Genomic DNA, 15,000 nt, shown 5'->3' with positions numbered 1-15,000 from the left:
TTTAAATAGGCTGCCTGGAGGTTTCTTTATGGAGCTTGTGAGGCAATAACAAGCCTCAGGTTCCCGCTGGCCTCTTTATGCTCCGCCCGTCCCAACAGCCGTACATCAGCCACAGTGACGCCGGTGATGAGATGCACTCTCACACTCTCATGCACACAAGCAGCGAGATCTACACTCGCGCTTCCCTTGGCAGAGGTCCGGCCTGCTGATGTTTGTTCCCTCGCTCCAACAACAAGCAGCAGTTTCCCTCTGAGCTGCTTCCAGGAAACACAAACCGAAGCTTCATTCTGCCGTCGACAGGAACTCAAAGTGTTCATGACGCGTTCACGGTGTAGCACGAGTCACGTTCAGGTCCTTCACACTGCGACGTCTGCTGATGAGACTCGACTGTGTTCTACGCTGTGGACGTGATGCAGTCGGCCTGAACTTAAGATACAGAGAGCTTTGATGAAGATTATATTTTGTCTTTCTTGGAAAGCTGGTAGTAAAAGAGAGACAGGAAACAGGAGGACGAGTGGGACACGCAGTGATATGTCTTGGTCTTAAACGCTGAGTTTTAAAGAGTAATGATAGGATCTATTTTAACCAGGAGACAACCGTCACGTGTTAAAGCTGCATTCTCTCTAATGTCCACCAGGGGGCGACTCCTCTGGTTGTATAGAAGTCTCTGAGCAGACAGCTAACGTGGCTAACAGACAGACAAGCAGCTAGCGGTGAGAAGAACATGATCATCAGACGGTCTGGAGGTTTAGTTGACGTGTTCCCGACACGCTCATCTGAATATCCCGTTCTGTGAGATTAAATATCATATTTCATCACAGTGAGTCACAAACTGTGATGAAGTCATTGACATCAGGACATGGTGGTGAAGCTGACTGTGAGATGTCTTTACATGATCGATGTGTGAACAGAACAAAGGAGCAGATGTAACTTCCAGAGAACGCAGGTCACTCTGTTATGAACATGAATGATGTCCTGATCACGTCTTACTGAATATTGGAGGATAAAGATCATCAGTACAGCTTTACTCGCAGCGTGATGGTGTCGTTGAGTAGTGATTGCGTGTTAAAGCGCACGTGGGGTCCGTATGGATCGCAGATCGACATCGGTCCGTTACTTCACTTCTGGATGTTGTAGTTTTAAATGCTCAAGATTTCTACTCTCACAACAATAAATGACTTCTTCAACCGTCGTGTGGAGCAAACTGCTGCGTCTGAGAGATGGATAACGGGAACAAGGCGGCTGAAGAAAGCGCAATGAGTGACGAACTTGACGGATAAGGGAGCTGTGTCAGAATCAAGAGGCCCGTTTCCTATTCTTCTCCTTCCGGACGCTGCCATGTGGAAGCGGATGACATCAGCCTTCCCTCTTCCCAGAATCCCCTGAGACGGAGAGCGGGTATTTCCTGGAGGCCGTGGTCCGATAGAGGGAGAGGAGGAAGACGGTTTCCTCTTCCCAGAGTTCCCTGTCCGGTGCGGCTCAGTTCCCACGGCTGTTTGTTGGTCTGGACTCTGGTTCCTCTCAGCCGTTCATCTGGACATGCAGCCGGTGTGTTCTCTCTCCTCTTCACACGTTTCCATTCATCTTCATGAACTGCACTTCGTAGATATCTCAAGAAATCAATTTGTATTCGATCCACGTAATCATGAACCAGGAAGTATAAAGACCTTAAAGCCCCACAGCACCAGCAGGAGAGGAGGTGGCTGACTTACACAATAAAAAGAGACGACGAGTTATCTGAACCCAAACAGCGTCTCTTATTAAACCTGCAGTGCTTCATGATGATGGACATCATCAGTCTGTCTCTGGACATCTTTCATGTCATCAATACTGAAGAACATGCAGATGAAGTGACCTGATGTAACCTCAGCAGACGGGGTCTCTGCTGGATCTCCTTTATCTTCTCTGATTGATCACATGCTCATCAACATACAGGTTTAAACCACATTATCTCACATCGATCGCTTTTACAGATCGCTTGCGTCAAAGCTCACGAGCAGCAAACGTATTTAAATATATGCTCGACATCAGAAAACCTTGTGAGCGTTGAGCTGGATCCAGACTGAGACCTTCAGACCGTCTCACTGCTTTACAAACAGAATCCCGGAGTTCTGGTTTCACTTTGTCTCTGGTTTCATCACTAGTGGTTATTAGTGCATCTGGGATCCATATCGTTCAGAGGTTTAGACAGAAGAATGAAGATAATGCAGAACAGGGGCTTTTATTTATGAGGTACTCATCGTCTCGGCATCGTGTATTTATCGTTCAGGAGTTTGTTTCTTCACTTCATCTTCTTGTACAGGAAGTCTGACTTTGTTCCAGGAGAGCTTTGGAACATTTCTCCATCGCTCGCTGCTGTCCTGGATTCCAGAATGTTGTTTTGGTTTCCTGTGGAGAGTCTGACGTCTGAGGCATGAAGAGAGGATCGACTTCTGTAACTAATAAAACAGAGTCAAGATTTCAGATGAACCCAAAAAGTAAACCAACAAGTCACGGCATGTACGGAGAGCACATTTCATATTAATGTCATCGTTGATGTTGTTTGTTAGGAACTCTCTCGAATATGAGTCCGTAATGAAACACACCTCATGGACCAGACTCACTGAGATATCGAGATTTAAGAGACACACAAAACAACTAGACATACAATGACTACAAAGAGACGCAAAAGAACTACAAATAGATGAAAATGACGACAAACAGATACAAAAGAACAAGAGGCTAAACCATGCAGTGTGAGTCTGTGTGGGGCCGACGAGTAACTGTCATGAACTGTTCAGTAACTTCTGAATACTTCTCAGTGTGTTTTTGTTAAGCGTTAATGCAGCAGCTCTGTTTCCGTTCAGTCTCTGTTTCTCTTCAATGATTTCCTCCTCTGAGTTCATCAGCCGGTTACACTGACTGAACACCAGCGGCTCCATCGACGCCCTCAGCTGCTGCTTCACTCTTCTTCTACACGTCTGGTTGGAGCATGTTGTCACATAAAAACACATCAGAAGCACTTGGTCATGATGTCATTTCCTGCTTCAGGTTCGCATTGATCTCTCTGTGACATTTAAACATATTTGGTACATTTGTACATCCGATAGGACGGAAACTGTGTAAATCCAAATAGAAGAAATGAAGCAAATAGATGGCCTCACAATATTCATGTGATCTGAACATCATCATATAACACACGAGTGTTTGGAAGATACAAGTCAGTTTGGCTTTTTATGCATAAAGCAGGTGTTGAGCATCGCTCTGGGAGAACGTCTGGGAGAACGTCTGGGAGAACGTCTGGGAGAACGTCCAGTCAGTAAATCAAAGACAGTTGCGTGAAAGAACAAACGTTTGAACGTCAGAGGAAGATTTACTGTCTTTCTTTCATCATTTCCACATTTCATCCCTTTCACACGTCAGGATGTGTGTATTCCTCCTCCTGAGAAAGTAGGTCTGAACATTTCCAACATGTTTCATGTTTCAAGGACAGGATTTCTTCTGTTGGTGAAACTTAGTTTTCATATGTTGTTGATGCGTTGAAGTAACCAACCAGAGGAGTCGATGTTCAGGCCAGAGAAGCACTGCGTTCACAAACACTGTGCCGTTTAACCCGAACGCCTCCGAGACCTCCGACCCACACGGACCTCCTCCGACTCATCTGACAAAATCAGTTTCAACTCAAAACGTAATTCACAACGCAGTTTGGTGGTTTGGGAATATGAATATTCACAGACGGGGCTGAGCACCATCGTGTGAAAGTGTTCGTGCTTTTTCAAGCTTACGTTGAAGTTTATTTCTGAACGAGCCGACTGTTGGAGGAGGAACGATGATATGAATGGTGCCGTTTGCAGTCATTGAGTTCAAATGTCTTTTCATCATCTGCTGTCTTCATTCAGTGGACACACTGCTCAGTGAGGAACACACATTTGGAGCCAGATTATTCTCCCAGAGTCATGCTGTCACTTGATCGTTACAGGAACCTTCAAGCTGCTTTTCTCGATCCACAACGGAGAAAAGAGGCATGAAAATAGACAAAGACGGTATTTCCATTGAAGGTTTCCTTTAAAATGTGATTGGCGGAAGTAGAATGATGATCTCAGTAGAATGATGATCTCATCCAGACGCTGACAGTAAAGCGTCTGATTTGTTTCCGTCTCTCGATGTGCGTGACCGGTTTGAAGGCGCTGCACTCGTTCCATGTGTTGTCATCGCTTCTGTTGCTGCTCCTCTGTGACCTCAGTGCTGTCGTGCTCTGCTCCCTCGCACAGATGCAGATGTCGGGTACCAGGCTGCCTCAGGGCTGATGTCTGACGTTTCACAGCAGTTTGAATCTCAATCTTCTATCAAGTCTCTTATCTTTTTGTCAAAAGGTACAAATACCTTTATCCTAAGAAGTCAAACTTAAACATTGACATTCCAAGAGCTAAAAGTGAAGCTGTGCCAGATAGATGAGTCACTTCCTGTTCATTTGAATGAGAACATGAACGTTTTCCATATTGCTCATGGACATCTGAGGCTCATGGGAATCTCTTGATTTTGCAGATATTAAGTCATTCAATTAACGGAGAACTTTGCCGTAAAATATGTGACGCATTTAATTGTAAAGGAATCCGGTAAATCAGCCCGCGCAGTTAAACTGATTCTTCAGCTTCCCCACGTTTCCACCTCGTCCTCCTGTAAACACAAGTCAACGATTTAACCCCTCGAGCGGCAGCGAGAAAATGCTGGTGGGTTGTTCTCCTCCTCCTCCTCCTCCTCCTCCTCCTCCTCCTCCTCCTCCTCCTCCTCCTCCTCCTCCTCCTCCTCCTCCGGGGAGACGGAGGTCAAAGAAAGCATTTGAAGTATTCTGAGGCTGTGATTTGAAGTCAACGGTGTGAACATCGTCTGTGAACCTGCAACACAAACTACAACTTTACAACATAAAGAAACAATTTTTTTGTCCCTTTTTGAAGCTTGAAATGTCAGCAAGCAGAATATTTTCCATATTTAGAAAGTCCACTTTTGGACTTTTTATTCACTCCTTATTCAAACAAGCGTTTCCCTCGACTAACAGGAAGCTCGACACAAAGAGCTTCTATTCCAGGATCGTGTGTTCTCTGTATTTAGATGTTTCCATCTTTCTCTCGTACCGTATCTCTTCATCTTCATCTTCATCGTTAGTCTGCATCAGCAACATAACAGGAAGAAATAACTGAATAAAATCTGTAACCCCGCGCCGTCTCTCGCCACATTCAAACGTGTATAATAATGATGGAGCAGCGTGTTTACGCACACACACACTGACACACACACACACACTGACACACACACACAGACGCACACACACACTGACACACACACACACACGCACACACTGACACACACACACACACACACACACTGACGCACATACACACACACTGACACACACACACAGATATACACACACAGAGACACACAGATACACACACAGATACACACACACACACACACACACACAGAGACACACAGATACACACACACACACAGATACACACACACACACACACACAGATACACACACACAGAGACACACACAGATACACACACAGATACACACACACACACACACAGATACACACACACACACACACACACACACACACAGAGACACACACAGATACACAGAGACACACAGAGAGACACACACACACACACTCTCTCTCACACACACACACACACACACAGATACACACACTCTCTCTCACACACACACACACACACACAGAGACACACACACAGATACACACACACACACTCTCTCACTCTCTCACACACACACAGAGACACACACACTCCGTCTCCGTGTTGACGTGTCTGACGAGGTCGTTTCAAACAGTGATGTCGTGAAACTTAAATCACACAGTTCATCCGTCTACGGTTATATTTTGAATGCAAACATTGTAATTATTGGTTTCATGTTCACATGAGGGTGGGCGTGGTCACCACAAGAAGACATGTGTCTCTGTCTCCTGGACTTTACTTCAGCTGCGTTTTAAATACTGTTTATTTAAAGATGTTTACTCTTCACTGCACACACACAGCCTCAGTCTGTTTCTGAGTCATGTACGTCCTCTTCTCTCCGTTTGATTCACAGTAACATCTCTTCATTTGACACACAAAACTAACTGAAATGATTTCTCTTCTGTTCATGTTTCAAAGTGCAGTTAAAGTCTCAAACAAGACGTCTTATGGAAATAATAAAGAGCAGAGGATGATCTGTCATCACCAGGAATTACAAGGGAATGCTTTTAATTTGAAAGGGTTTTATCCCGAGGCTACCGTTGAGTGGATGAAAGCTGCAGGATATTAAAGGCTTAGCTTGTGAGGTTGTTTGGAAGTCTGTTGGTAACTTTAAGGATTTGAGACTCGTCCTCACTTTCCCACAATGACAACCGAACATTTTGAAGTTCATGTTTAGTGTCGAAGAAATAAGAGACTCTGCTGGGTTGCAGAATAAAATGCTTTCTTATTGATGCAATGCAGACATCTCATCAGATCTTATCTGAGGTGTCATTCATTTAGATTTCTGTCTCAGCAGCCAAGTTAAAGCTCTGACTGTCTTTGCTCTCTCAGCAGGCGTCTATTCAACCTGTTGAGCTCTTTAAAACCTGCTGACAACATGCAAGCCAGCCAGCCGCCATGATGGATGGTGATGAATTATCATGTGAAAACATGGTCAGTTTGAGGTGAAAGTAAAGTCGGCTGCTGCAGATGAACAGAAAGAGATTCGCAACAACAGAAAACACTCACAAAGTTAAGACAAACATCCATAAAAAACCACAAAGAGGCACAACATGACCACAAAGAGACACAACGTGACCACAAAGAGACACAACGTGACCACAGAGACACAGCGTGACCACAAAGAGACACAACGTGACCACAAAGAGACACAACGTGACCACAAAGAGACACAGCGTGACCACAAAGAGACACAACGTGACCACAAAGAGACACAGCGTGACCACAAAGAGACACAACGTGACCACAGAGACACAGCGTGACCACAAAGAGACACAACGTGACCACAAAGAGACACAGCGTGACCACAAAGAGACACAACGTGACCACAAAGAGACACAACGTGACCACAGAGACACAGCGTGACCACAAAGAGACACAACGTGACCACAAAGAGACACAACGTGACCACAAAGAGACACAGCGTGACCACAGAGACACAACGTGACCACAGAGACACAACGTGACCACAAAGAGACACAACGTGACCACAAAGAGACACAACGTGACCACAAAGAGACACAACGTGACCACAAAGAGACACAGCGTGACCACAAAGAGACACAGCGTGACCACAAAGAGACACAACGTGACCACAGAGACACAACGTGACCACAAAGAGACACAGCGTGACCACAAAGAGACACAACATGACCACAAAGAGACACAACGTGACCACAAAGAGACACAACGTGACCACAGAGACACAGCGTGACCACAAAGAGACACAACGTGACCACAAAGAGACACAACGTGACCACAAAGAGACACAGCGTGACCACAGAGACACAACGTGACCACAAAGAGACACAACGTGACCACAAAGAGACACAACGTGACCACAAAGAGACACAACGTGACCACAAAGAGACACAACGTGACCACAAAGAGACACAACGTGACCACAAAGAGACACAGCGTGACCACAAAGAGACACAACGTGACCACAAAGAGACACAACGTGACCACAAAGAGACACAGCGTGACCACAGAGACACAACGTGACCACAAAGAGACACAACGTGACCACAAAGAGACACAACGTGACCACAAAGAGACACAGCGTGACCACAAAGAGACACAACGTGACCACAAAGAGACACAACGTGACCACAAAGAGACACAGCGTGACCACAAAGAGACACAACGTGACCACAAAGACACAACGTGACCAAAAAGAGACACAACGTGACCACAAAGAGACACAACGTGACCACAAAGAGACACAGCGTGACCACAAAGAGACACAGCGTGACCACAAAGAGACACAACGTGACCACAAAGACACAACGTGACCAAAAAGAGACACAACGTGACCACAAAGAGACACAACGTGACCACAAAGAGACACAGCGTGACCACAAAGAGACACAACGTGACCACAAAGAGACACAACGTGACCACAAAGAGACACAACGTGACCACAAAGACACAACGTGACCAAAAAGAGACACAACGTGACCACAAAGAGACACAAAGTGACCACAAAGAGACACAGCATGACCACAAAGAGACACAACATGACCACAAAGAGACACAGCGTGACCTCAAAGAGACACAGCGTGACCACAAAGAGACACAACGTGACCACAAAGAGACACAACGTGACCACAAAGAGACACAGCGTGACCACAAAGAGACACAACATGACCACAAAGAGACACAGCGTGACCTCAAAGAGACACAGCGTGACCACAAAGAGACACAACGTGACCACAAAGAGACACAACGTGACCACAAAGAGACACAACGTGACCACAAACACACAACGTGACCAAAAAGAGACACAACGTGACCACAAAGAGACACAACGTGACCACAAAGAGACACAACGTGACCACAAAGAGACACAACGTGACCACAAAGAGACACAACGTGACCACAAAGAGACACAACGTGACCACAAAGAGACACAACGTGACCACAAAGACACAACGTGACCACAAAGAGACACAACGTGACCACAAAGAGACACAACGTGACCACAGAGACACAACGTGACCACAAAGAGACACAACGTGACCACAAAGAGACACAACGTGACCACAAAGAGACACAACGTGACCACAAAGAGACACAACGTGACCACAAAGAGACACAACGTGACCACAAAGACACAACGTGACCACAAAGAGACACAACGTGACCACAAAGAGACACAACGTGACCACAGAGACACAACGTGACCACAAAGAGACACAGCGTGACCACAAAGAGACACAACGTGACCACAAAGAGACACAACGTGACCACAAAGAGACACAGCGTGACCACAAAGAGACACAACGTGACCACAAAGACACAACGTGACCAAAAAGAGACACAACGTGACCACAAAGAGACACAACGTGACCACAAAGAGACACAGCGTGACCACAAAGAGACACAGCGTGACCACAAAGAGACACAACGTGACCACAAAGACACAACGTGACCAAAAAGAGACACAACGTGACCACAAAGAGACACAACGTGACCACAAAGAGACACAGCGTGACCACAAAGAGACACAACGTGACCACAAAGAGACACAACGTGACCACAAAGAGACACAACGTGACCACAAAGACACAACGTGACCAAAAAGAGACACAACGTGACCACAAAGAGACACAAAGTGACCACAAAGAGACACAGCATGACCACAAAGAGACACAACATGACCACAAAGAGACACAGCGTGACCTCAAAGAGACACAGCGTGACCACAAAGAGACACAACGTGACCACAAAGAGACACAACGTGACCACAAAGAGACACAGCGTGACCACAAAGAGACACAACATGACCACAAAGAGACACAGCGTGACCTCAAAGAGACACAGCGTGACCACAAAGAGACACAACGTGACCACAAAGAGACACAACGTGACCACAAAGAGACACAACGTGACCACAAACACACAACGTGACCACAAAGAGACACAACGTGACCACAAAGAGACACAACGTGACCACAAAGAGACACAACGTGACCACAAAGAGACACAACGTGACCACAAAGAGACACAACGTGACCACAAAGAGACACAACGTGACCACAAAGAGACACAACGTGACCACAAAGAGACACAACGTGACCACAAAGAGACACAACGTGACCACAAAGACACAACGTGACCACAAAGAGACACAACGTGACCACAAAGAGACACAACGTGACCACAGAGACACAACGTGACCACAAAGAGACACAGCGTGACCACAAAGAGGTGAACAAAACAAAAAAGAGACGCAGAACTACTATCGATGCAAAACCACAACAAAGACACACAAAGCAACCGCAAAAACACACAAAAGAGGCACAAAGAGGCACAAAGGTACCACACAGTGTTTGTTCGGAGGCCTTTTACTGGTCTGGTGTGTCGTCCTTCTTGCTAAAGAGGAAAAGGGTTCAGCCTTTCCTCTCTCAGCAGCTACTTCCTCCTCTCATTCCTCAAACTGCACTCTCAGAATCGTCCGGTTCACCACAGTAAACGGTACAACATGATAAATTGCTCGGTTTCCTCGTGAGCTACGTTCCCATTAAACACCAGTTCAGCTGCACATGTCTGTCGGCCTGAGGTTTATTCAGGCGTCCAGCAGCGTGAATGTGCAGTGATTCAGTTAGACTTGGGTTGGACTTGATTTGAGGATTGTTTGTCTCCCAGAATGCATTGGTCCCTGTTGGAGTTTGAATCAAATGATCTGTCAGATTCATCTAATTAATGTGTTTTATTACCACAAAGCTAATCTGGTATCAATCTAATACCATGTTGATTTAATCGTTTATTGCTTTTCTCACTAAGTTTCAAGTCTCCGCTCACGGAGAGTAAATGTTCAGGTTGTCTTCCGGCTCGTTCTCTGAGAATCTGTCTCACATAAGGTCTAAGTGGAGCGCTGTCCTCTCTCTCTTTCTCTGTCGGTCTCTGTCTTTGAGTGTATGAGTGTGCGTGTGCTTTTCTACATGATTTGTAAATGAGTCCTCTTTAAGGTGGACTTACCAAAAGTTAGACCAACGTCTTCCATCCATGGAGCAGCCCGGTCTCACTCCGTCACACACCGACCCGTCCCAGCGATGCGTGAACCCACCAGAGATCAGTGAACCTATAAAGAAGCTCGTGTGACGCTAGAAGTTGATCTGATTACTTATTTAAACCCAAACCAAGATGGTTTAAACCCTAACGAAGTGTTTTTTGTTGCCTCAATCTAACCGCCAGCGTTTCACAACCCTTCAGTAATAATGAATGAATATAATAACGATGACATCACGTTGCATAGAGTCATGCTGCTGATAAAACACATTCAACAAAACATCTAATGTGTCTCCGTCTCCCTCTTCCTTATCTTCTCCTCCATCAGCTGCAGCTCAGACTTCGATGCGACCGGTCGACCTCCTTCCATCCGTCTCTCGTCGTCAGTGAAGATCGGTCGGAGATGACGGAGCCGGGAGCCGGAGGAGTGACGCCTCCTCAGATACTGATGCTGTGTCTCCTGCTGTGGCTGCAGCCGGCAGACGGCAAAGCCCGGAGGCAAACCGGGCCCCGGCTGCAGCTCTCCCACTCAGGTAGGAGACGCTTCAAGAGAATCTACCCTCAGGACTCCACGTTGCGTCGGGCACTTCTTATTGTTGCTGATCACACGTTGAATACGGGAGGATGAAGTCGACTGTTGGAAATGATGTCAGACTGTGAATAGTTGTTGTTAAGATCAACTGTGGTCAATAAGTTGAGGAGCTTTTGCTCGGCAGATCAGATCAGCAGAGCCGTCTGTCCACCATGTGTCTCCTTCTTTGACTTTTTTCACATGACAACTTCCGACTTTTATTCGTTTACTTCCACCTTCTACCGCTGCAATAAAAGCTCCGTCAAAACTGGATGAAGTTGCTGATGAAAGTCTGTATCCAGTTTGAGGTTTTCAGATATAAAATAGATGTATTGCAGTTGGAGAGAACTTTACATCTCTGTCATGAAGATCACTGAAGGAATGTCTCCTTCACACAGTCTGTTGGCCGCCGTTACCATAGCAATAACGTCCTCCAACATGCGGTGAAACTACGTTATCTCCTTGTTCCTGAGAACATTGAGGTCTCCGTTAAACGTCAGCAGCAGATGCTCTTTGTTTACAGTAAAACACTTGATGGGAGTAAAGTGGGAGATTAACAGATGAACGACATGGGAGGTGAAGCTGTGTTAATGGGTGTCATGGTGCCATAAATGTTGAAAACAGCCTCAATTAGACTAAATACCTGCGGTGAACTGTCATCACGGATTTACAGACTTAAGGTTTGTTTAGGTCGGACTACTTGACGTTAAAGGTTCTCGATAGAGTCAGAGCAATGCACCGCTCTCCATTGACTCCGTGTTGTGTGAAGTTGCCTCTTTGCAGTCAGCAGAAGAATGCCTAACAGCTGCTGTGTGGTGGGATGAACCATCAACGGGGTAAAGAACCCAGAACGTAGCCTTTAAGAAGACTAAAGTGAGGCATCAGCAGGAAGAAAACTGTGATCCTGACACTCAGTACGTCTCACGTTACGTGTCCAAAAGTCAGTTTCATGTTAGTTAAGCTAATGCAGCTTGTGTTTTAGTGGAATGTAAATCAGAAAGCTTTGCAATATTATGTTTGCTACGTGCTTTAGCTTACTACCTTAGCTTGCTAACACTTAGCTAACTTGTCTCATCATCCATTTAGTATTCAACTGCTCCCCCGGTGGACGTAGTCGGGTTAAAATAATCCTTTGACAAGCTAACGTCTGAAGATTAGCTGCAGGCATTTTCATGTTGTGGAAGCGTACTGTTAAAACACTGTTAGCGCTGTTAGCACTGTTGCCATTGTTTGCACTGTTAGCGCTGTTAGCACTGCTAGCTGCTGGTGCAGCCCTCGCCATGTTGAGAACCGTGTGGAGGCAATCACTCAATCACAGATATGCTCTAAATTTGGAATTCAGCACGTTTTTAATGCTTGAAGTTAATCTGATCCAAAATGTTCAGACTGTACTTGTACAGCTGTCCTGCTGTAACGTTAGTTCACCGTCTCTATAATACCTTCACTTCTGAGCGCAAAAAATAAAAAGTGAACCACTGCTGCCCAAACTAATATTTTTATACATTTTTACTTCATCAACACAATTTTCTGAAATCTTTCTCATAAGAACACACTCACTTAAATCACCAGTGAGCTCCTCTGCCCACTTCCAGTCACTTTAAAACGTGTTTGCGTTCCGAATGCCTGCTTCTCTGCTTTGGCAACCAGCAACGCCGCTCGAGCCAACAACTGTTCCCTATTGAGCAGCAATTAGTTGAGGCAGGCCGGTTTCACTGGTGACGGTTAGTGAGATGTTTGTGGAGCGAGCAGTCGGCTCAGTGAATGAATGACCGGACGGATGAATGGAACCGGTCAAGCAGCGAAGCGGCATTCTTTACAATCCAGCTCCAGTGTCCAAGTGAGAGCGGAGGACTTTGGAATGAATGACGTGACAGGATTATGGAAGTCAAAGGAGACGCTGCATGAATGTTACTGATACGATGGCGGAGACGGGAAAGTCCTGAAAGCTGGAAGGTCATTTCATGGGAAGCTGTAGACTTGAGTTCTCAATGAAAGTTATTTTGTAAATAACCATAATTATTACATTTTAGTGCTTGTTTTTCAAGACAGAGCAGCTGAAAACAATACGATCTTTAGTATAAACACACTTTCATTGTTTCCATTCACTTCCTTTGATTATTTTCTCACACAATCATGTATTTATATTATTCCCTGAAGTCCTGCGGTGGATTCCTTAACAACGGCAACAATCAGACAGACAGACTCGGTGAGAGACGAGCTGGTGAACACAGTGTTTCCCTCAGGAGACCAAAGACGGAGCTGAAGAGAGACTATTGGACTGACATTCAGACATTGACACGGACACAAAGCCTCCTGATGAATCAGCATGTCTGCTGGATGTGAGAGGCAGATGTCTGGTAACAGGTTCAGGTTCTAAAGTTTTAATTTCAATGTTCAAAATGGTGTGAAACTAACCCGGTCTCACTCCCAGCTCGTCACACACAGATGCTTTGTCACTGGCCCTCTGCGTCCAGCGTCAAGCCTTCTGTGTCGGAGCGCGAACGTCAGCGTACGGACGAGGACTCAAACAAACAGACTTTCACCCAGGAGACCGCTGCCTGTGTCCCGTTGAAGCCAAGTTATTTAAAGGTAGTTTTGATATGAAGTACCCGTCCAACACATAGACCTTGACTTGTCTTCTTCTCACGCTAAGAAGAGGAGAGACGACGTCCTGCTGTAATCCAGGTGCTCATGAAAGGCACTGCGTTCAATGTGTCCAAAGGGTTCAGATCCACGAACAGACGAGAAGACGGACTCACTTCAACCGAACTGTTACGTCTCTGGCTGCCATTTACAGCGACAATTTCAAGTGGTAAAGTAAACGTAAACTAAACGTACATTGGAAGTTTAATTTGAAGAGACGTTGTTTGTGTGGCCTGATGGAGACAAACTGATGTAAATACTGAGAGAAACATTCAGACTCAAGAGGCAGCACCATCACACCGAGTGGAACATTCCACATGTCTCATATATCAGAAACTCGTGACCTTTGGGATCTTCAGCTGCCAGTTCAATGTTGAAATCCTGGAATTTAATTTAAAGTTAAAGCAACACGTGTTTGTGTGTTGAACCTCAAATACGTCGATTTATTTCTTCTCTTCCTGTAATTGTTTCACCTCCTTTTTCCCAAAATACTCAGGATCTCATTCTGGAGCAGATCTCGTGATGTGTGTGTGTGTCTGTGTGTGTGTGTGTGTGTGTGTGTGTGTGTGTGTGTGTGTGTGTGTGTGTGTGTGTGTGTGTGTGTGTGTGTGTGTGTGTGTGTGTGTGTGTGTGTGTGTGTGTGTGTGTGTGTGTGTGTGTGTGTGTGTGTGTGTGTGTGTGTGTGCTGTGTTTGTTTGCTGCAGGATCAACATTATAGAGACTATTAAGATTTTATAAGCCAGATACTCAGACAGGAGCTTCAGGGGCAACGAACACACACACACACACACACACACACACACACACACACACACACACACACACACACACACACACACACACACACACACACACACACACACACACACACACACACACACACACACACACACACTGTGGGAGAGAGTGTGTGCGTCACAGCTGACCCAGTGTTTGACCTGAGCAGGAATCCAGAGAGAGCAGCCCTCATCCTGCAGGGAGACACTCTGTTCACCTTTAACCTGACCAGGAGCGTGCGTGCGTGCGTG

At 45.8% G+C, this 15,000-nt stretch overlaps 1 protein-coding gene across 1 annotated transcript in view; it reads left to right on the top strand.

The window, feature by feature from the left end:
* LOC306775296 (semaphorin-3D) overlaps nucleotides 1-15,000 on the top strand; it is a gene marked incomplete at its 3' end in the record, with an annotated part of 45,972 nt that overhangs the window by 6,639 nt on the left and 24,333 nt on the right. Inside the window, exon 2 of the mRNA XM_079265623.1 lies at nucleotides 11,087-11,291. Within this exon, the coding sequence (XP_079121749.1) occupies nucleotides 11,162-11,291 (130 nt within the window). The 5' untranslated portion in view covers nucleotides 11,087-11,161. The remainder of the gene's footprint in view (nucleotides 1-11,086; nucleotides 11,292-15,000) is intronic.

The sequence above is a fragment of the Melanostigma gelatinosum genome (assembly GCF_949748355.1).
Source record: "Melanostigma gelatinosum genome assembly, chromosome: 3".
NCBI lineage: Eukaryota > Metazoa > Chordata > Actinopteri > Perciformes > Zoarcidae > Melanostigma > Melanostigma gelatinosum.
The sequence above is the reverse complement of the archived record's forward strand: the minus strand, read 5'-3'. Positions and strand labels throughout refer to the sequence as shown.